This window comes from Mustela putorius, unplaced genomic scaffold (genome assembly GCF_011764305.1).
Source record: "Mustela putorius furo isolate JIRA1106 unplaced genomic scaffold, ASM1176430v1.1 tig00000460_pilon_pilon_pilon, whole genome shotgun sequence".
Lineage (NCBI taxonomy): Eukaryota > Metazoa > Chordata > Mammalia > Carnivora > Mustelidae > Mustela > Mustela putorius.
This window is the reverse complement of record NW_025421389.1, coordinates 22,345,658-22,368,421: the sequence shown is the minus strand read 5'-3', so window position 1 is coordinate 22,368,421 and position 22,764 is coordinate 22,345,658. Positions and strand designations below refer to the sequence as shown.

Sequence of the window (22,764 nt, the reverse complement as noted above, 5' to 3'; positions counted from 1 at the left end):
AAGGGCAGATATGACCCCACATTCCAAGTTCTATAGTCAAGGTCGGGACTGGTAGGGTCCTACTGCTGGGAAGCAGCAGGGGGCCAACATACATAAGCATCATCACTGTTCTGGATCGTGTGGTGTCTCTGGAGGGTCCGGGGCCTGTGGTGCTCGCTGACAGAGGGGCGAGTTGGGTACCCAAGTCCGTTGTGATCCGGTAGCTCCATTGCTTGTCCTGGAGAACTTCTATCCATGCAGTTCCCTATGACAGACTCTGAGGAGACAGAGCAAAACAGGGTCAGCAGATCTCGGGTTTCTCCCAACATTGTCAACTCCCATCAAAGAAATGTCTGGCCAGAGGCAAAGAGTAATGGTGAGACCCCCGTGGGCATGGTCCGCTAATCCTCGGCTGGCTAGTGATGGTGCTCAAGAGATATATACACCTCTTAACGGAGGGCTATAAACCCTCCCAAGAAAAATTCCATACAATGGTGGTTGGCTGGATCACTCTGAAACTTTTCTTTTTTCTTCATTCCTCTGTTGCCTAGACAGTGCTGTTTCCCAAACCCACATGCACACAAGAATCTTTCTTGGAGCTTTCAGGAACCTCTACCATGGAGAACGGCCTCTGTTCTGTGGACGCCTTCTCTCTCCTTCCCTGGCTTCCATCCACCTCAGTGCACCGGCCGGGGCCCCTCTTCTACGGTGTGAACAGCCGTCCCCAGCTGCTTCTGGCTCCTCCGCAGCTAATAATTCTACCTTGCCCTCCTCTCTCTCCTCACACTTACTTTGGTAATATCACCTATTTTCATGGCTTCAACTCCATTGTCTCTGGGTAAAGAATTACTGAAACGATGTTTTAATAAAGCTCTAGATCTCTAATTCCAACTGCTTACTCCATATCTTCCCCCAGAGAGCCAGGCAACGTCTAACACTTAAAACAGGCCCAGCTCCAAACCCATCAACGCCTCCCACCCCGGGTCCTCTTTCAGACGTTAAATCTTGTTTTGGTGCCTGTTTTCCTAACCTTCCAGATGTGAGCTCATGGGGTCCCCTGTTCACTCCTTCCCCCCGGTTCCACACCACCTCAAGCCTAAAGAATCTACTGCTGCCATGTTGGTCACTTGAGTCCCCCTCCTTTCCAGACTCACTGCTTCCTCCTCTTGGCTGAATTACTGACCAGCCCTCCTCACCATCCCTGGATCGCCACTCTACAAAAGTTCACCTTTTCACAGGGTAGCCCAAACAGCTCGTTTTCGCAATGCTGTCCCAGCCCACTTTCCAGCAAGCACCTCGCATTGCCCTCCCCCATGTGCTGGCTTCCAGTCAAACGGGAGCACGTTAAGTCTTCTCCACCCACTCACGATTCCATGCAGGTAGCCTCCCTGTGCCCTCTCCCTGGAAATGCGCGCTTCTCCTTCCATTCCAGCCAATCCAAATCAACTTATTCTCTGGGTCAATCTCAAATGTTAACATCTTGATGAAACTTTCCCTTCCAAACAGAAAAAGATCCTGGCTTCCTTTAAATGTCAGAAAACTTTATAAAACGTTATTATGCTAACATTATTCCTGACACCATGTTCAACTGTGTATTTGCATTAGCTATTTATATTAACCTGTATTTCTCTGAGAACAAGAACTATATCTTATGCATGTCTGTGAGCCTTCAGTAGTGTTCCAGAACAGTGTCCTATACCTAGTAGGTATGCAATCCTTAGCTCTTTATAGATTTTAATAAATGCTATCTTAATATGGGTTAGTACTGTCAGACTCATGTACCCTATGGACTGGATTTTGGAGATAAGAGTTCGAGAGGGCTGAGTATTTCCTCTTGACCAAGAGTAGTCAAGAAGAACACCAGGACTACACCCAAGTTGACGGGATCCTCCTGGTAGCACTTTTGGCTCTGGTCCTTAAGAGCCTGGCACTTGAACATATAGTTTTGTCAGCTTGATTTTTTTTCAGTCGAAGCTCCTTGGCCACCACTTGCCTTATCTTCTGATGAACTCTACCTTAGCGAGACCAGGTTTTTAAAAAGCTGTCAGTAGAAGACATGGCCCTCATGCAAACCGTGCCATTCCAAAGATCTGTTTGAATAACGGAAGTAAAATACACCGCGTTGAGTGTTGGGTAAGGGTTTCAGGTCTCCATATTCAAAAGGTCTCCTAAAACAATCCAAGTTAGGCCTGGCTCAGAGGCTGAGGTAGGATGGCAAGGAGGGGAACCAACTGACAAGCCCTGACCAGTAACACAGCATATTCTGGAGTAAAACGACAGGAGGGAGGCTTCCAAAGGCCAAAGGTGAAGGTAAATGAGAAATCTTTTGGAAGTTCTCTGAGCAAAGAGGCCAAAGAAAGTTAAGAAGCCAATTCTTTTGCTACTGAACGCTGAAAAGCCAGAAGAGAGGGGAAGAGGAGAGAGAGCCTCTGCCAGGCCTTACTGCATGGGCCAGTCCTCATCTTGGCTACACACCCGAGTCCTTTTGGCAGACACAGCTCTCGCACTCACCCCAGGACTAAGGAAAGTCACAGGCAGGAAGTGGTGCGGCCCAGGCTCTGTGGTTGGCTTTGCCAGGAAGCAACACAAACAGCGGCAGCTTGCTTTCTCGAGGGACTTCCTCATGCCTATCTTCCTTCCCTGACCGCTCTCACCATCCACTCACTTCCCTGGGGTTCTTTCCCATTGGCTGCAGAGCTGGCTGCAAAGCTCATCCACGGCACCCCAGCTCCGTCCAAGACACGCACTCCCCCGCTGTTGAAAGACTGCCTCAAACGTGAGGCAACAGCAAAGCTAACAAAATGTACATGTTCCAGATCTCGAGAGCAAACTCCTTCCCACCTGAGAGTTTAGAGTCTCCTTTCCCTCCCTTTTTTTGAGCTTATTTTTATTCCTGAGACTGGGGTTTCTCCAAACCCAAACATCTGCCCTTCTCTGGACCCTGCTGCTGGGAAGGCCGTGTTCTTCCTGGCCCTCGTGTCCGGGGCCAGCATGCCTGACAAGGGCCACCATGGCGGGGAACTGTGCAGCGAGCCTTGCTGACTCCCCAGTCTAGAGCTCAGGGGCACAAATTTTGGGGTCAGGGAGGCGTGGGCTTGAATTCTGGCTTCGCTAGGACTCCTGAGGAGGGGGGCATCAGGCAAGCCCCCTGAGACTTCCCTGGGTCTCACTCCACGGGTCCCCACAAGCTCGGTGCACTGGGGGAGCTCAGCCAAGCCTGGGGTCACTTACGTACTCATTCCGGAGGTGCTGGTTCTGAGGGCACAAGGTGTACTGGCCCAGAGGACAAACACAGACAAGGAAACCCTACTTCCAGAATTGTGGGGACAATTCACTCATATGTATGGGAACAAAGGAGTCACTGACACTTTAACTTCCAGAGATCGGTTTAGGAGGTTGGTTGACTCTCCCCCGGTTGAGGAGAGACAGATGTAAGTTAAAAACCAGATGAAAACATGGCAGACTAACAGGAGTCAGGGGACACAGTTTCTGTAGAATCTGCAGGCCAAAGAGCCAGCAGGGCTGGCATCTGCGGCTGGGCAGATGGGTGCGCGGGGCAGAGTGGGAGGCGAGGAGGCACGACCCTGGAATCCAAACACTCGAAGTAAGGGTACGGCTCTGTCCCCAGCCGTGACTAAGTGATTTCCGTCTCTGTAAAACGAGGGCTGCTGGTGCACTCCGAAGACAACACAGGTGAAAAGCTCTTGAATGAACTGGGAGGGATTATACGAGTCCAGTATCCTTTTTAAGAAGAATGTGGAGTCCTGAGTCCCCAGTCCTTTGTGACACTCCACAGCGACCTGTGGGCCTGCGGGAGGGGTGTGTGTATTTGGGGGGGTGTGCAGGACAGGGGACTAACCTACTGACCGAGGGACAGGAAATCCAGGCTCCAGTCTGGGGTCCCTTATGGCTCGAGAGTAGCTGGAGGAACGGTCAGGCTCACCAAAGGGGAAATAATGCGGGAAAGAGGACCCTCTGGGAGCAGCGTCCTTGGGTACTGACCAAAGTCAAGCGGGGCGAGTGCGGGGGTGGCCATGCGATCACGCTGGGGGGGGGGGCACATACACGGAGGCCCTGTGCGCACCGCCCCCCTGCCCTGGGGACTCTGGGGGCGGCTTGCACAACTCTCTATTGAATCTGTCAATGTTGACTCGCCCTTACTCATTTACTGGGCTCTAAGAGAAAAGGAGAGCAGTGTGTGCCTATTCCTCTCAAAGGCTCTGGGGGTGAACACTCTCAGCCTGTCACGGTTTCACCCCTCTGGGAGGCCCGAGTCCACAAATATTGCTGAAGCTGGCAAAGCTCGGTGGCGGGGAGGGGAGGGCGATGTGGTTTTCTTTGTAAGTTCAGCTGTGATCTCGCTGTGTAAACTGATTATGCTATTGTACTTATTTATTTGGAGAGTAAAAAAAATCAAGTGCACTTAACAGCACAGAAAGGAGAAAAGCCTTCTTCCTCACTCTGGAGTGGCAGACAAGGGAGATCACAGGCAGCATGGGGCATGGACCGTGCTGGAAGGCCAGGCTCGAGACAGGCCTCTGGGGTGTGTGTTCCGTCTGGTGTGTTCGGCGCCTTGGCAGGGCCTGGTCCCGAACTGATTGGTAGCAAGCGGCCACGAAAGGAAATAGGAGTATAGCAGATGATCACCCCTGACCCCTGCTCATCTAGCCTTGCGAAATTTCAGCAAGCTCTCGCTCGCTCTATTCCGTTACAATTAGACCTCTTACAGCGTTCGTTCTGCAGCGCTTGGGGCTAATGCGGTCTCTGAGCTTGTCTTCCTTCCGCCAGCAGGGTGTAAGCTCCCCGAAGACGGGTTCTTTACCTTTCCAGCCCTGCACTCTCCACAGCTCCTGCAAGACCATCTTGTGAAACCTAGTCACTCAGTAAACTGCTGAATTTGCTGTCATGGGAATCAGGGAGGAAGGGTCTTGGGACTCGTGTGTCACTACACAGAGATGGAAGGGTCATTCAAGGACAGCAGGCATTCCTTTCTGTCCAAAGAGGTAAACAAGCACGAGCCTCCCCCGCTGGCCTGCAGGGGTGTGTGTGTGTGTGTGTGTGTGTGGCAGGGGGTGGGGGGCCATAGCATTAGAACCTTTGTTGGCAGAAGCAACAGCCAATTATCGGTGGTTCTTCGGTAAGGTAACACTAAGAGCTCTCAAGTTTTTAAAAGAATAGAATCATGGGGCGCCTGGGTGGCTAGTGGTTTAAAGCCTCTGCCTTTGGCTCAGGTCATGATCCCAGGGTCCTGGGATGGAGCCCCGCATCGGGCTCTCTGCTCAGCAGGGAGCCTGCCTCCTCCTCTCTCTCTGCCTGCCTCTCTGCCTACTTGTGATCTCTGTCTGTCAAATAAATAAATAAAATATAAAAAAAAATTTTAAAAAGAATAGAATCATGTCAGGTTAAAGCAGGGAAAGATGGTGGAGCCACGGTTTCTAATGGAAAAAGGATTGTAACATCCATACACACACACACACACACACACACACAGAGAGAGAGAGAGAGAGAGAGAGAGAAAGGAGTAACCGAGCTGAGAGCTGCGGGCGTGGAACGGAATTCTGTCCTTCTTCTCTTAGGGGGCATTTAGCTTAATGCTCCTCGTTACACAGAGGAGGAAAGGGAGGAGAGGCAATCTGCCAGGCCCTCGGTCACCGGAAGCTCGTGTTGTCTAAGGTAAGGACAATGGGACAGCTCAGGGTAAGACGCCATTTTAAACACACAGATGTGCATGCCCGTAGGTGACCAGAACCCCTGAGCAGCACGGGGCCCTCCGAGGCCAGTCGTTTCCCTCTTGCATTATCTCACTACACCGGGTTGTAAAATCACAGTCATCAACCTGCGGCTTTATTCATTAAAGACAATTGTAGATGTGGCTTCAAGAGTCACAGAATAGGAACAGATGTTAGAAAGAGACAAGATGGACAGTATTCAAGCAAGAAAATGCCTCCTCTGTAGCTTAGTTAAAGAGGAAGTTAAAACTGAGGGTTGCTGGGAAATTAGGTCCCATGGAGCAGAGCAGGACAGAAAGCTTTGCGCTGAGTCGGTTTATGAAAAAGACTCGGTGCTTTCTGGCTGTGCTTAGTAATGCATGGATAGGGAGGGACGTGGGCTTCCCTGAAACAGTTAAAACTCCTGGGCTTTTGAGTAAACGGGTGCCATTTGCCTAGAGGCCTGCACCAGTCAGACGTACTGAGTTCACCGGTGGCTGCAATATTTGTAGACGGACATAGGATGGTGGGAGATTTCAGAACCAGGTCACGTGTGGAACAGCTGACAGACCTGGCAATGTTTCAGCTTGGGAGGAAAAAAGAAACCAAGGAGAACCATCATAACCAGGTGGAAAAAAGGATTAGACTTTTTTGGGGGTCCATATTATGGTCCAGGACCAATAGAAGTGTCAGCAAATGTCAACTCCTGTGGAAGATCTTCATCAGAACTTTCTAGAATAAACTGCCTCAGCATTCTGGGTGCTTTCTGTCACTGGGAGTGTCCTAGCAGAGGCAGGATGATGGTATCAGGAATACTATGGAAAAGCTTCCTGTGTGAAGGAAAGCTTTCACCAGAGGAGACTAGCTAACCTCTCTACAGGGCTTTCCATGTGCCGGACACCCATTGCTACTCACATACAAATTCATTTCATCCTCACAGCAGCCCTATAAAGCAGTAGCTCTTTCTGTCTCCATGTCACCAATGAGACAAATGAGGCACAGATTAAGTAATTTGTCCCCAAGGTCAAGAGCTAGTAAGTGGCAGTTGAACCCAGGAGTTATTCCGTTCCCTGCAGGAGATGCTGACTAAGCCCTCCTGGGTGTGCAAGGCAGTGAGGACTGAGCAAACCTGGAGACCTTAAAGGACAGGACGGGAGATGCGGGTAGCTCCAAGGAGGGGGAAGATGGAAGATATGCTAGGTTTCAAGGTGGTTTATTCTCTGGATAAGCTCATTTTCCACGATCTACGCTAATGGGATGGATGTCAGGGCAGCTTTTGTCTTGGACGAGTGCCAGAATGACAGCAGAAAGTTTTCAGACTCTGACTGCTGGTAACCCTGATCTCCTTCAGGATGGAGATGAATGGGCTCGTGCGTTGCACACAGTGACGCAGGAGAAACCGGGTATCTGAGGGTGCTGAGCTATTCCGTGTTCAGCCAATCGATGAGAAGAGCAGAGTAATAACAACACCCCACCTTTCCATCATCCTTGTGGAGCAGCAAGTGCTTCTGGCATCTACATGTGTGCATGCACACACGCATTATGTCTCAACGCAACACACTTATGAATGTCCTTCTCTTCCTAAATACTCTGCCAAGCACCATCATTCCTCCTGCCCATTTTTCAGAGGAGAAACCTAAGAACCTGAGGGTTTCAGTGATGAGATTATGGTGTCTGTGATAGAGGCGAGCCTAGAACCGAGGGGTTTTTTGACTCTTGTTCCTGCCTCATTCACCCAAAGCCGTATTTCCTTAGCACTAGCTGATTCTGTTCTACTGCAGCAGTTAAAGTGGGCTATCTTGATGACTGGGAATTCTGGAATCCAAGGAACCATGGTATGACTTGGGAGAAATAGGAACTCTCTTTACCAACTGGATTCTGTAAGCGCGAGTTTCCTACCGCTATCTTTTTACTTCAAAAGCATACCACTTTCGGATCGGTGCCCACTGCCTACACCCTCCTCCCCCAGGAGGTCCTGCAAGTCTTTGGAGGGATTCTTTTTCTCTTAGGAACACAGAGCACTGGCTGGAAAAAGACACCGTCCCCGAGTTAAGTGAATCCGGGCCGACTGGCCCGGGGCCGCTCACCCCTCGGGGGCTCTTACCTCGGCTGGACACCTTATTCCTACTGAACACGGCGGCCGGCTGATGTCGATAGGGAGGCATCCCCAACTCCTGCACGTGGCTCACAGTTCCCAGTAAAGACTCGGGGTCCCCGGGTCCACCAGTGCTCAAGAGCAGGGGGCTGTCGTGGCAACCTTTGGTCACTGTGTGTGAGCTCTTCCTGTCCGGGAAGCCGTCCTTGGCCACCTCACAGGAGCACTCGTCTTCCATGCTCTCCGAGCGCAGGAGGGCCGGCGGCTGGGCATACCCGTGTGCCGGGCTGGGGGGTGCCGCCTGCGACAGGCATTCCTGGGCCCTGATCTGCAGGAGATGCTGGGGGCTGGTGTGGTGGTGGTGATACGAGTCAGCATTTGGATATGGTAGAGCCTGGCGCTCTGCCATGGCCTGTGCCCCGAGACCGGGAGCCAGGCTCCCCGCGTCCCCCTGGTTCATGTGTCGGAACAGGTCGTGGTAGTCCTGCTGCTGCTGCTGCTGCTGCCGCTGCCTCTTCACAAGCTGTGCGAACTCCGCTGGGGGCAGCCGGATGTCCGAGTGGCCACTGAGCGAGTGCCGGGGGGAGAGCAGTCCCTGGAGGATGTGTGGCACCTGCTGGTGTCTCGTATAGTCTGGCGGTGTGGGGGACAGCAGTGCCTGCTGCAAGGCCGACGCCGTGTAGTGCGCTGGCTGCTGATGGGCGCTGGGAGGGAAGGTGGGGAATTGGTCAAGTGGAGGGACTTTCAGGGCTTGGGTTGGAGGGAACCCCACTCCTGTTGAAGGGCTGTAGCTGCTGGGGGAACCCCGGGACGGGTCCGAAAACAGATGGGGGTGTAAGTGCGCCTGGTCGTAGTTAGCAGGGGAGAACCGATTCACGTTCGAGCTGCAGACACAAAAGGGAGTGAGTACCAGGCATCCGCGTGACAAGTACGCCTGACTCCCCTGGGGAATAGCTACTCCTCTTCCTCGGTAGGGAGCCCCCCGCCCCCAAGGACAGGAACATGGGGTGTGACGGGGAAGATGGGGTGCACATGGCACCATGAAGGGGACAGCTCCAGCTTTAAGAGAGTGACTTGGCCTAGTCTACAGCAGCTCTGAGCTACTAAGAAGCACCAAGCTCTTAGAGTGACAGAGAGGGAAAGAATCCTAAAAAAATGGACAAGGGGAACTGGCATTTTTAGAAATTCCTCCAGTAATAGGCCATGTTGTTCTTTGCAGACAAATAGGAAGGTAGCTCTGTCATTTTCCTTCTCTGTCCCATTATTGGCGCTTTGATACTGGGTCAATAAACAGGTTTTAAGTTCATCCCAAACCTACTGCCCCGATGTCAGAAAGGGTGAGATGAGCACAGCTCGGCCAGACTCACCCTCCTTCCCTTCTCCTCTCTTGCCCTGCTAAGGGGCTTCCCCCGGCCCGGATCACCTGGACCGATGGCCTTACCTGTGGGCCTCTGCGCTGTCGGCGCTCAGCTGCTTGGACAAGGGGCGGTGCGCATAGCTGAAGGTGGCCATCAGGCTGGCCCGGTGCTGCATGTGAGTCTGAGCGGCGCTGGGGCTGATGGGGATGCCTCGCCCGGCTGAGCCTGCCGCTGTCCCCGGCATGCTGCTGAGCATGTCGACGGGCTCCTGTACTTGGATGGTCACCTGCTGTGACTGGGGAGGCTGCTGGAGGCCCAGGCAGGTTAGGGCCATGCTGGGAGGAGGAGAGCAGTTCTCGGGTTGCTGCTGGTAGACTGCACCGCGGGACGGTAAGCCCGGAAACTGGGGGGACGAAGCGGCGCCTGGAGAGAGAGGCACCTCTGCGTGACCGAATGCCCGGGTCACCTGCTGGCCAGAAGCAGGGGCCAGCAAGGACACTCACACTGACACCATCTAGATCAGCGCTTCGCAAACTGCAGCGTGTGGGAGACTCATCTGGAGAACTTGCTGAAGCGCAGATTTCTGGGTCCTACCCACTGAATTCTGGGAGGGGTCCAGGTGGGACCCGCAGAATTTGTGTTTTCAGTAAGTGGCTCTGAGAGGCAGTCCTGAATTATTCTTTGAGTGGCTCTGATCTAGGGCAGAGCTTATCAGACTCAAATGCACATGAATGGCCCAGGAGCTTGCTGAAATGCAGACCCGTGATTCAGCATGTCTGGGGTGGGACCCAAGACTTTACTTTTCCAGCTGATACCATTGGCCGGCAGAACTGCACATCGAGTAGCAAGGGCCTAGACTAATCCAGACCCTTCAGGGGATCTAGAGCGTGTGGCGTTACTTAAGAGGTTACCAATTTGGGGAGTACTCAATCCTCAGATCACTGGTCTCTGAAGACCCACCCGCACAATGCGGGTACACTCACGTAAACTTCCTCCTCAAGCCTCGCACAAGAGGAGCCCACGTGTACAACAGGCAGGCAACCAGACAGTGAGGGACATTCTGGTAGCAGCTTTTTTATCTGGTGGGGTCGGAAGGGGATTTCTTGAAAATACTTGTGATAGTTAACCTTTATTGAGAACTATCTCGTGCCAGAGACTGTTCCAAGTGCTTTTCATACGCGCATCCATTAAATACTAATATTATCCCTATTTTATATTGGAAGAGGCTAAGGCACGTGGACGGTAAGTCACTTACCTGAGGCTGCACAGTGAAGGTGTCACTGGTACCAGGCTTCAAACCAGGCCTGCCTGACTCGAGTGCCTGTGCCCTTAGCTACCAGTGCGCACCTGTGGTGCTCATGACTAGACTCATTTTCTGCAGGTGGCTTAGCAGGGCTCCACGCCAACCCCCACACTCACCGTGAGACGGGATCATGGCACTGTTCATGGGGGGAGGACTATTACTGGGTGGTCTGAAGAGATGGTTGTTGGGGTGGTTGGGGGGTGGACTTGAAGGCTGAATCCTTAACCTTAAAAAACAACAAAACCAGATAAATATGTAAATTTCCTGAGGTGACAGTATAACCTTGACCTTACTCTCAGTCATAAGCTACACAAATGCAGAAACGGTTTAAGTTTTAATAAGCCTCCAGGCTAGAGAAGCATACATACAGCCCCCCACCACCCCCAGTGGACATAAGACCTATCCATGGCTCAGTTTGCCAGGCCTCCCAGACAAAGAGAGGCAGAGGCCATGTGGGCCTGGGACTTGGCCTGTATGCCTGTCAGATTACTCTGTCTGTGGGGCCAAGGAAAGGAAGTGGCATGGGACTGTATACAGTCAGGATTTCAGGGAGACAGCTACCATTGAACCCGCTCTCTCTGCTTTTCACAGACATTCTTCCAGGATGAATGCTAAAGCCAGTCACTCTCTCCCATCAGAGGCAGGCCAAGGATGGCAACTATGGAGACAACGGCTGAGGTGTGAGACAAGTGATTCATTACCTCTGGAGCTGGTGGGTAAGGAGGGCTGGCTGATTTTCACACGCAGCCTGAAGAGGTGGAGAAGGCTGAGGAGGACAGATAGAATCCTAAACATATGGGGAAAAGGAGAAAAAGAATTGTCAGCTTGAAGATCTGTCAGAGCTGTTCTCAGGAAGGGAAGAAACGGCAAGAACTATCTGCAACTGAGGTTTATGCTTCTGTGGTTCGGCCAAAAGTCTGATGACCTTTCCTCAAGCACGTCAACCACAAACATAACTCCACTCTGCTCTGCGTGATCTCCTCCAAAATTCACAGGCAAATGAGCCTGCGCGCAAACTCCAAACAAGCTGGAGCTCGAAGAGTGAAGGCCTACTTGGATGTGCTGCTGGAGAATTTGCTGGTGCTGCTCCTGCTGGTAGAGCACATGCTGCTGCTGGGTCTTCTCCAGGGCTCTCTCATCCATCTGCCCCCCGTACATCTTCTGCAGCTGCTCACACTCCTGCAGGGAAAGCAGGTGATACAGGCGGGGTGCAGCCAGGCCCTCCCCGTGCGGCCTCGGCAGCAGATGCAGATCTGCCCCCAAGGTCTCAGGGGCAGAAAGAGCCCCAAGAGAAGAGCAGTGTCCTTAATGAGCAACCGACCCAGGTATGTAGGTATTTGTGTCCCCAGTACGTTCACATTCCGGGAGAACGAATGGAAGACATCAAAGGGTGGCCCGTGGTCCAGGGGGAAGTGTCCACTGTGAAATCTGCCTACAGAACACCTGTTGCTGGAAGCCTGGTCCTCGGGAAGGCAGAAAGGAAACCGGCCCTTTACGGAAGCCCGGAGGTACCCGTCCTTCCTCTGGGAGCACCGTTCCATGCCCGGGGACAGTACTCCAGGTGTTCACAACGCCAAGCAGGCTCCAGCAGGGCCCAGCACCGCAGATGATGCCAGGTTGCTTAGGAGTGCCCTCCCGGGGGCTACCCACCGAAACCCATGCTCAGAAATCCCTCCCTAAAAGTCACAGAGACAGGAGGGAAATCTGGGCCCTTCATGGGGGGCTGGATGTTTGAGCCTGGGTTAAGCCGTACATACCAAGAAGTAAGGAAGGAGCATTAGGAAGCTACATGGATTGGAACCTCGACACGGACAAGGCAGATATTTGCCACCCCCGTCCTCCACACGCTACTTCTCTGTGCTTCCCACGCTCCTGCAGAGCTGCCTGCCGCCTCTCCCATTACCTGCTGCAGCTGCTTGATGCTGCTGCTGTCGGCCAGCTTTTCCAGGTGAGCTTTGAAGGCCTGGATGCTCGCAGCCCCGTCTGAGAACCGGCGCACGGGGGAGAAACGCTCCGTGGGGAGGTGCAGGGTGTTGGAGTCCTTGTAGGTAGAGCTGAATATATGGGAAGAGAAGGTTAGGGGCGAGGACTCAGGGGCTTGGACCAAATCACCCAGGGACTGCGGTTCCAGAAGAACGCAAACGTGGCGGGCTGCACGCGCAGCCTGGCACATTCGGCCATTTCCCGGCCGTCTCCGGAGGCCGGCCGTTGCCCTAGCCTGCTGCCCTTCCGAGAACTCCAGCTGCACGGCTTCTATTTCCACTTACCTTAGCGGGCGTACTTTCCACGCCCGGGGAGGTGCTGGGATCAAATACATCCAGTTCTTACACACAGACTAGGTCAGAAACAGAGCTTCTCAGTGGCCCTCAGGCCAAGCTGCACAGGAGATCTGGCTTTCATACTCATGTCTGTCTAGTGCCTTTCGAAACCTCAGATTCACTGTTTGACCGGTTTCACTGAGCAGCGCTCTCCGAATGACCAGAAGGAAACTATGGTCAGCTTTGTGGCAAACGCCTGGCTTGGAAGTCAGATGTTCTGGGCTAGAAAGTGGACGGTGGAGGTAAACGGGAAGATTTGGGGACTTCGGATCCCCAGACGGAGACGGCACCCTCTTAAGGAATGCAGGCCTCAAGATCCAGCGTGCGCACGGGGCCAACGCAAATACAGTCGGCCACCGTGAAAATTAACTTCCCAGAGCAGCACGTCTCCCCCCGGCCTCCTAGTGAAAGAGGAATCGTGGGGCCAAAATCCCACTGCTCAGTCCGAATAGAGCCAGTATCTTACGGGAAGAATGAGCTATGGATAAGGAATGCCTAAGACAGCAAGGGAGTTAGAAGCTAACACCTCTCCTTGTTACCTAATCAGAAAGAGATGTTTATGGGTTGAGGTAAGCAGATAAAAGACTGCCAAGGCAGCATTCCAGCAGCTGATGGAAAGGATCAGGGTTTCATGTCCAGGGCAGAGATGATCTCACACTGAACTATGGGTGAAATGATGCACCCCCTTGCCAGCTACTCCCTCGGACCTGAAGCAGAGCGAGTAAGGAAGCGGGTGGACAAGCGAGTTCAAATACAGTGCAGATGGGGGGGGCAGGGGGGCGCTGATGACTGTGCGGAGCGGTCTGGGGGTGTGGCCGTGGGGGCAAGCCCTTTACCCTCTCTTTGCTAACGATGACTTCGGGTTCAGGCTCTACAGGAAGTCTGACACAGTGGTGCGCTGATGAAATGAGCACAAACACACGTGTGTGACACAGAAGACGCATGGTTTTGGCAGATACTCTCCAGAAACAGGGATCATCGCCTTCAGGAGTGCTTCCTCGGTACTTCCTATGTCTGCTTCTACTCCAGGGGTCTGCAGCCAAAGCCAGGAAATATTATTTTCTCCTAACATTTGACTCCTATGCTTTTGCTATTTTCTGACGATGAACCCATTTCTGATGGACTCAGAAAATGTTTTCTGCAGGGGTTCACTCTGCACAAAACCCGCCCTCCCCACTCAGAGCTGCTCGCCCAGGCCTGGGTACTTCGTGACTTCTCCAGAAGCTCAGGCTGTGCAGTCACCGGCCCTGGCCAGTCAGACACAGGAACTTGGGAGGAAGAGTTCCGACAGCGCCGCTCGTTTCGGAAGCACTCACAGGATCCACTGTGCTTTATTTTTCTTTGCAATCACGTTCAAACTCCGGAGAGCCCCATATCAGGCTGATGTTCCTACTACACTTCTCCAACAGGAACTTGGTTCCCCACCTAGATAAAATCCATCCTGTGTTCATTTCCTTATAAAAAATTACGCTTTACATTTTTTTTAGCTTTTAAAATCACACACTTCCAGGATCTGAGTGATCAGAGCCCTCTTCTGTCTCCATGCTGGACTTCATGAATTATACCCCAGAAGAGGAGATGTCTATATGCTGTTCTTGGACCATTTCCTCCAGAAAATAAGAGGAACTCAATCATCTGTCTAGGCCACCCACTTCCAGGGTTTTCTGGCCCTGCAAAGGTGCGCTTGTCCTCTGCAGATTACCTTCAGTCTCTGGTGTTGCCATGTCTTTACAGGAATCCCATCAAGACAGGCTGAGCGTGCATAAGTGCCCCGCCTGGCACAATCTGCCACTTGTCAAGCACTCATTCCAGTTCAAACTGGCTTGGCCACAGGACACCCTTGAAACACTCCACCACGAGTGTTCACACGAACACAGACGGCAGACACATTTCCAGCAGGCAAGGCCTTGGCGGTGACGGTAGGCAGGGTGGCAACCACACACACAGGGAGCTGTGGCCGACGTGGCCGTCCTCACTAGACACACGAAGACAAGGGAGAGGACCCGTGATAGAGGCGGACTGTGGAAAGGGGCCGATCTCCAGGTGTCCCCGACAGGAGGCTCTCCTGAGGAACACGTACAATGAAACGAGGATACCCGAGGGGCTTGGGCTGAATGACAGACCCTGACAAAGGTGTGGCAGCTGGCAGGCTGTGGGGGCAGGGAAGACAGAGACAGGGAGCAAAAAGAAATAAAGGTTCTGCTGGGTAACGGTGGCGGGCTCAGAGTTGTTGAGAAATCATGGAAAACTGACGCCGGGGTGTTGGTAGCAATGACGGGCGGGGTGTGTGGCGGGAGGCACCTCTCCAACCATCACTCCGAGTCCCTTCTCTTGCAGTGCCCTCACCCTTTAGGTCCTGAGAGATTTTCCTGAGGAAACGACTGCCTCTCTGCACCAGCATTTTGGTTGGAGAGCTGTCATTCCCACTCCTCCGACCAGACCATTCTGACTGTTATTCAAGGTTGTCTCTAATAGCTTATCTCCCTTCTCTCGGAGTGCCAACAGAGCACTCGTTCAGTCTCCGTCTGCGCAGAGTCCACGGCCTCTGCTGATTATAAGGACGCCTGATGGGTAACTCACCACAATAAAAACGTTGTGTCGAGCTCGCTAGTGTGAGCTGGTTGTGAGACTTCATGACAACACCTTTATAAACTTCATCTCCTCGGAACCTGACTGCTTTTCTCAAGTAAGACTGCTTTCATTGTCCTCCCAGCATGACTGACAGGAAATAAGCTCAGCGGCTGGTGGTGCCCTGGAACGTGTGGCCCACGAGCTTGGGGATGGCTTTAGAGGGGATACAGCTAAGGATCTGAGTCATTCACAGAAGGTGATCACCTTCTTAATCCCACCAAGTGTCACGCCCCTGAGCTTCCAGGCTTACTTGGATTCAGTTGTAGGAAGCTGTCTCAGCCAGGAAGGTGAAGCTTGTTATTTCTTCAAGAGGATGAATTACACATCTAAGAGAGACCTAGTAAAAGACTCCAGCAGTCAGAGTGTCGTTGCAAGAATGACTTCTCAATCACCACACTCAAGAGAATGCTGTACCTCTGCTCTATCATTCACAAAGGGATGTACCTTCCTGCATGTCCAAGTTCACCGTGCAGTGGTAACATGGTAAGATATGCTCATTCTTTTGAAGGTGATGGGTTACGAACGGTCAAGTCTACCGATAAGGCTACAAATCCTCCCATGTCCAGCTGTCCTCTGAGAACTTTACCTCCTCGCAGGTTTCAAGTTCAAGTTCATCTACCAGTCAATTCCCAGAATCACGAGAACCAACTGAAGACCACAAACATGTTTATGAGGTAACGGGGAAGAAGAATCTCACACGGCCCTGTGCCCTGCTTGGTGCAAGGAGCTGAGAAGATGTGAGCTCAGGATGCTACTGAAAGCCTCGATGCTCGTCGCCATCACTTGTAAGATTAGCAAGAAGGGTGTCTGCCCGATGAGCCTCAAGGAGCTCACATAGCTCATGTGGCTACTCACCGATGCTGATCAGGTACCAGGTGAGGGGGCCAGACCCGGGAACGGAAAGGCTGCTGTCCTAGCTGCCGTTGTAGGTCCGGTGGGATCTCAGCTGTAGGGTTGGTCATGGCCAGTGTATGTCTTTTGGACCTATTTGCCAAGTACCTGCAACAAGCAGGAGCACATTTCATAGTAAAAAAGACAGACAGGAATATTCCTCTGCAAGAAGCATTAGAAGTTAATCCAAAGCACTCAGAATGAAACAGTGCCAGAGCTCAAAAAGGGCTCCATGGCAAACAGACCCCTGGCTGGATGAAAGAAACATGGCCAGCTGGCCAACGAAAGCGGGCTTCCCACTCAAGTGGCTGAACTTCGAACCTAAGAGTAAGCCACTAAGAGAAGAGAGAAAACAGATGTAGCTCACAAAGAAGATCTATTTTCCTTCCTTCATTCCATTCGCTAGAAGGATTCATTTCCCACTTGTTAATTTTATCCTTCTTGTCCCTCCAAATGTCTAAAGTACAAGGCAGAGGAGATGAGCCTTAAGGATTATTCCTAGAGATGAGCCAAGAGAGACAGATATTCAGAAGGTCTCCACATGCGTCTCTAGACCTCACCGGCCCCCCGGGTCCTCACTTCCAAGTCACAGCAAACAGATCCTTCCACTTGAGGATGAGGGATTTCCAAAACTACCCCACGGCTCATGCCCCAAGATTGTAAGTCAGTCATCAGAGAAGAAAAACTGATGTTGTCCCAAGGGAACCATATTCTCTAGAAGATGAAGAAATGAAACCACATGAAATGTTCAGAATTGTTTTTTTCTAGGGGGCAAGAAACAGAAGTTTCAAGGCGAAGGAGTGGACAAGCTGATGACTTTGATTCTAAAGCTCTATCGGATCTATTACTAGTTAATGCCAAAAATAAGCTATGGGTCCCCCTGCCTCTAGCTGATGTTTTCTTCGGTCACTGCTGCTCTTCTTGGGCACATGTAAAAGAAGCATTATCCCTATCCATGATGTCAGGACTGAGGGGCACTTAAGCCCTTAATGTTAGTCTAAAGAAGAAAGAAGGTGGAGCCAGAGGAAGTCAAGTCCAAGGCAAAGAAGACAAAGTGAGCCGCCATTGTCTAATTAAGGGAGAAAGGCAAAAAGTTCCCTAATTTTTTTTTTTCAGGACACCAGCAGGGGCCCATTTGCGACATCAAATACCCTATTATCAGCAAACTATAGAGACAACAGCATAGAGGGAAAAAAAAAAAAAAAAAAGGTCGTGATGATTCTTCTATTGGCTAAGCCGCAGGAGGAGCTGACCCGCCTGCCAGCACCCTGCTCTCCCCTCTTCTTTCTGAACCGCAGCCCTCGTACAGAGCCACGGGGGTAAAGAAGAGAGTACAGGCCAGCAACCGTCAGGTTCCGAAAAAGTGGTCTTGCTTTGTTCTTTACTACTTTGTCTAAGTATTTAAGCTAAAAGTAGTTAACAGACTATAGGGTGATTAGTGGTACGTAAACTTGCCAAAGAGTGAGCCCTGAGTGGTTTAATACCCATTTGATAAAGACACCCAAAGTTCCCCCAGGAGCCCATGAAAACCATTTTATTTCAACTTCCCTCAAGGGAAAAACATATAATTTTGAAGAACACCTGTATTTCTGGGAAAATACATGCTGGATTCTGGTCAAACCCCCCTCCCCGGAAAATAAGAAAGACGACTCCCACAGGGGGGCATGCACGGAGCTGTGGGCCACGGCTAACGGGGCTGAGGGAGAACGAACAGTACAGCGTGCCTGACGGTCACTGCCGTTTTCTGTGAATTAGGCATCTCTCACCAAGGTTCTGCAAACAATGGGTATTTGCGTTTGTCCCTGGCCCGAATCCCATATTCCTCTTTTCATTATCTCTTTGTTGGCACGGGGACGGAAGAAGCATGCAGCAAACAGTACAAGAGGCATTCATTCTCCTGGGAAGGAAGAGTCCATGCCAGAGGTCCATGGCCAGACTAGCTAGGATCACTGTCATCCCAAATCTCCAATTCCTTTTCAGTAAACAGTTCTTGGCAGGTAGGAGCAAGCTTTGTGCCTTGTGAATACTATCAGAGTTGCAATATGAAGGCAGGGGCGAATAAGGAGGGAGGAGAGAACAAGTTCTCATGGTTATTGCTGTCACTTAGGGGACTTCCAATGGCGCTTACAGAAATGACATTTTCTGGGTAGTCTTCTGTTACTTCCATGTGGGGAGGAACATGCCATCTGGCTTGAGCAAAGAGACCACACAAATGTTGAAGCTGCACTGTACCACCTCCTTGGGCAGAGGTGACCTTTCGCTGGTTGCAGGGGGAGCCTGCCCAAGGGCGTTCTGCAAGCACTGCCAGATGTCACATTACCTCTGCACGGCTTCCTGATCTGGCTCCCCGTCCGAGCTCTCCTCGTCCACAGGGGTAACTGCTGGCACTGCCTGCAGGGAGACAGGAAGGAAAAGCTCAAGGTGGCGCTTCTTCTGGAATACGCTTGTTCTGGAAACCCGGCTGGGGACAGGCCTTTCTGTATGTTTTATTTACAAAACTCTTCTAGGGCCCCCGGTTTATGCAGAACTTTCATATGCCTCTCTAGCTTTCCATTTTTACCTTGTTCAGGTGATTTTAATTTGCATTTCTTCCTCTGATTCATCTCCGTTCACTCATCCAACAAACAGCTGGATGCCTACCATGTTCCGGGACGAAATGTGAATTAGCAAATACAGTTCTTGCCCTCATTTTACAGTCCAATGGAGGACAGAGACAAGGAAGCAGACAATCACAGGGTCCTCTACTGGGGCCCTTGGGCATCGAGGAAAGCATCTTGGAGGATGTGACACTTCACCGAAACCTGAAGGGTAGGCAGGAGCTGGCCATGCAGAGAGGAGAAGGCTCACGAGCCTTTGGGGTTTCTAGGCTGAGAGAAAAGAGAAGGCCTGAAGGTGTCTGAAGGTGTCTGAGGGCCTGAAAATATAGTAGGAGCTTGTTTATCTGAACGTCTAGGAACTGGCCTGCTGTTTCGTATTAGTGTTATCACCAGCGTTTCGATGCCTTTCGTGCCAAAAAAGCACCATGGTTTTTTAAAAGTACACTTTGGTACACAACACAGAATTGTGTAGTTGCAATTCAGTGCTTTAAAAGAGCTACGCCTCGCCGCAACACGTACGTGGCATGCATCACTGTGGCTCTCCTACGTGAGAACTTTCGTGGGCTGTGCGCCCTTCACAGCCCCTCTCAGCCTGGGGGCCCACATAGTCACCACACCTCAGGCACTAGAGCAAAACAAGTCCTACTTTGATTATTATGAAAGAGCTTTTTAAAACAATGGAAGACCATTATAAGACAGAATGAAAACTTTGGGAATAATTTCGTTGTTTAAATGCCACGCTGTACGGATCCCTTACTATAGTTCCACGAGACTGGAGTGAACAGGGTCAGGCAGGAAGGGGCGACAGGTGAGGTGGGAGAGGGAGGGCGGCCAGTTACGGAGGGCCTGGAATGCCACATTAAGAAGTATATTTTGAGGAAGAGTGGTGGTGATTCACTAAAGGGTTTTCCGCAGGATGTGATGTTACAAGGTGTACGCTCTAGAGAGCCAGCTTCCTTGAGTAGCAGTGTAGAAAGGGCTGGTGGTGGGGATGAGGAGGAAAGGCTGGAGGCAAGGAGGCTAGTGAGGAGGCCCCTGTGTTAGTCTCAGCAAAGGATGACAGTGACGAAAGGACGGAGCAATGGAGGGGGACAGACAGAAGGTGCTGGGTAACTGACCGGATATGGGAATGAGGGGGAGGGAAGAGTTAAAGAGAAATTCCACATTCCTAGCTTGTGTGACCAGGAGAATGACAGTGCCTGTCACTGCCACCCAGGGGGAGAAACAGGTTACATGCAGTCATCTGAGGACATGTCAAGTTCAAATCTGAGGACATGTCGAGTACTAGCGGGATAACCAACTAAACCCACGCGGTCGGCGGTCATCTATACAAAGTGGAGAACGCAGAAGAAAAGAGCATTCTGGGCTGGAGATCATTTGGTTAACAGAAATTATGGGAGCAGACAAGATCAGCCAGACAGCGTATGCAAAATGAGATGGAAACAGGACCTAAGATAAAATTGGGGTTTCACCAACTTCAAAGAACAAGCAGAAAGAGAACGTGAAAAGGAGAGGCAGGAAGAAAATGAGAATGTGGTATCACAGAAGCCAAAAGAAGACAGTACTTCCAAGAGAAAGAATGGTCAACAGAGACTGAGATAGTTAGAAGGCCTGAAAGATAAAAAACATCCACCGGATTTATGAACGGAATTTTGTTAGTGACCTTGGTGCAAGCAGTTACAGTGGACAGAGGTAGTCAGTCCATCTCCCACAAAGCTGTTCCTGGTCCTTCATAACCTGCACTGATCTGGCGGGTCCCTGAATGCCACTGCCACCTCCTGGTCCACGAGAATCACTCAGGCACTTACTCACACATGGTCCTTCACTGTTATTCCAACACTGAACATAACGCTGATCCTGTATTCTCAATATGATGAGCCAACAACTATGAACACGATCTTTTCCTCTTCCCAACAGGCTTGTTACTGAAAGGGTGGCCCGTGCTGGGCCCATATCAGTCCACACACTGTTTTGTTACCAATCCATGACAGAGTTAGTACAGAAGTAAAGAGTAAGCTTTTAGAAACTTCTAGAGCAATTTAATGGGGGTGATTTTGTCTGCTGAAAATTTAGCCTTATATTTTGTAGGTTTTAAAATTTTTCTCTAACAATTCACTTTTGTTGTATTTTACAAAGGTATTAATCCCATAAGGGGTGGAAGGGGAGAAAGGTCCTCCACAAGCAGTAGGTTGAGAAGCACTGCTCTAGAAACACTAGGCTGTGCATATGATCAGCACCCATTCGTATGGGCCCGTGAGCATGAGCGAACGAACGAAGGTTTACCTATGACAAGAAAAGAACTGAAAATAAACAGAACCTAGCAGAGGAAAAGAATCTTTGAATGTGACCATTATATATATTTAAAAAGATGGGGTTGAGAGACACCGCCTGATTAGGTTAGAGCTTATGAAAGCCAAATGACTTGAGTGATCGAGGTTGTACCAAAAATGCAAAGCAGTGCTCATCAATGGAGAACTGGGGCAGTTTGTTCTAGAGCAAATGGTTAGGCACCACGGTCCTCGAGCCGGGAGGTGTTACCAGGAGAGGGCTGAGTCCATCAGGCCACAGGGACTCCACCTCCGGGCTGTAGGGCTGTGGTGGCACCTAGCAGCGGAGCCCAGAAGTGGCCCACTGAGGATGAGCCTCTCCAGGTGCAGACTCGAGTGGCAGCTGTTTGGTTAAGCAAAGAAGTTAGCCAAAAATTAAGTCTGGAAAATTCTACGAGCCTGAAGAAAATGGGAATACACTGAGCACCATAAGCTTAGAGGAAGAAGAAATTCAGACATCTAGGTGGGTGACCTGGGTTCCCAGCCCCAGGCCCACAGCTTCTTTACCAAAAGCCTTTGAGAAAGTAGGCGGGGCCTCTTGCCGCTACTCACTGGTGTCATGGTGACAAGTGGGGAGGGTCCCCGTGGGCGCTTCAGCAGCTGCTGGGCATGTAGCTGGATGTTGGCTCCTCCATCTGATGCCCTCCGGCCGAGGGGGCCCATTCCATTCAGCAGCTGTAGGGTGGGCGGCTGTAAGAGGGATTGCTCCTGTCGCAAGCAGAGTGGGCAGGAGGGGGTGGTGAGGAGGGGAAGGAGGTGGGGGAAAGAGCAGTCCGCTAATCTGTGGAAACTAAGGGATCCTTTGAGTATGTAGAGACTGATCTTCCCTCTCACTCAAGCTGCCGTGCAAGGGATACCGTCCTTCTCTAGAAGGATGTACCCTTAAATCCTGGGCAAGGTCCCTCAAAGTCCCCCAAAGGAAGCTCAAATGTATTTCTCTGTGGGTAAGCCCTGTCCCACATCTGGGTACCTTGTACTCAAGCTGCCCCGTCGGTTGCAAATTTTGCATGGGCAACAGGTTGTGCATGAAGTTCATGTTAGGGGCCACCTGCAGGAACGGAGCCTGCGGGTTGACTCCAGGAAAGCCAGGCAGGAGCTTCTGCAGATCTTCCAGAACTTCCGTGCTGATAGGAAACAGGATGACAGAGAAGTTTGGTTAATTGTCTCACTCCAACATGCTGATATCCCCAAACTGATGAAACTGTTAAATTCAGCACAAGTTTTGTTGTTATTGTTGTGGTGGTGGTGGTGGTTGTTTTAGTTTTTCACTTTCCTCCTGAATTTGTACCTCAAAGACCCCAAAGTGAGTAGAAGCCTGGTACATGGAATGTGGCTCTCTGCCATTTTCTCAGTTGGGACTGGGGATTGCTATTCTTCGTTGACCAGTCATGTAAAACCAATAGCTCTGAGCCAAGAGGAAATCCTGGCACCACTCCAATTTGGGTTTTCAAAGCCTGGAGGTGAGCAGTGAGCTTCTGGAGGACACACACCATCCACTCAAACAATGGCTGCCCGAAGTAGCAACTGATTCACCAGGGAAGGAATGCAATTACTCTC

General features: G+C 51.2%; 1 protein-coding gene across 7 annotated transcripts in view; it reads right to left on the bottom strand.

Annotated features, from left to right (window-relative positions):
- Positions 1-22,764, bottom strand: part of SIK3 (SIK family kinase 3) — a 245,714-nt gene that overhangs the window by 4,994 nt on the left and 217,956 nt on the right. For 2 of the 7 annotated variants that reach the window (XM_045080504.1, XM_013054888.2), the window contains exons 12-22: positions 22,178-22,331; positions 21,760-21,915; positions 18,604-18,674; positions 16,248-16,391; positions 12,347-12,497; positions 11,497-11,622; positions 11,145-11,230; positions 10,560-10,669; positions 9,224-9,563; positions 7,792-8,666; positions 93-256 (exon numbers count right to left, since the gene is read on the bottom strand). In XM_045080504.1, coding sequence (XP_044936439.1) covers positions 93-256; positions 7,792-8,666; positions 9,224-9,563; positions 10,560-10,669; positions 11,145-11,230; positions 11,497-11,622; positions 12,347-12,497; positions 16,248-16,391; positions 18,604-18,674; positions 21,760-21,915; positions 22,178-22,331 — 2,377 coding nt within the window. The remainder of the gene's footprint in view (positions 1-92; positions 257-7,791; positions 8,667-9,223; positions 9,564-10,559; positions 10,670-11,144; positions 11,231-11,496; positions 11,623-12,346; positions 12,498-16,247; positions 16,392-18,603; positions 18,675-21,759; positions 21,916-22,177; positions 22,332-22,764) is intronic. The other 5 variants (XM_013054890.2, XM_045080505.1, XM_045080506.1 and 2 more) reach the window with 5 other exon arrangements.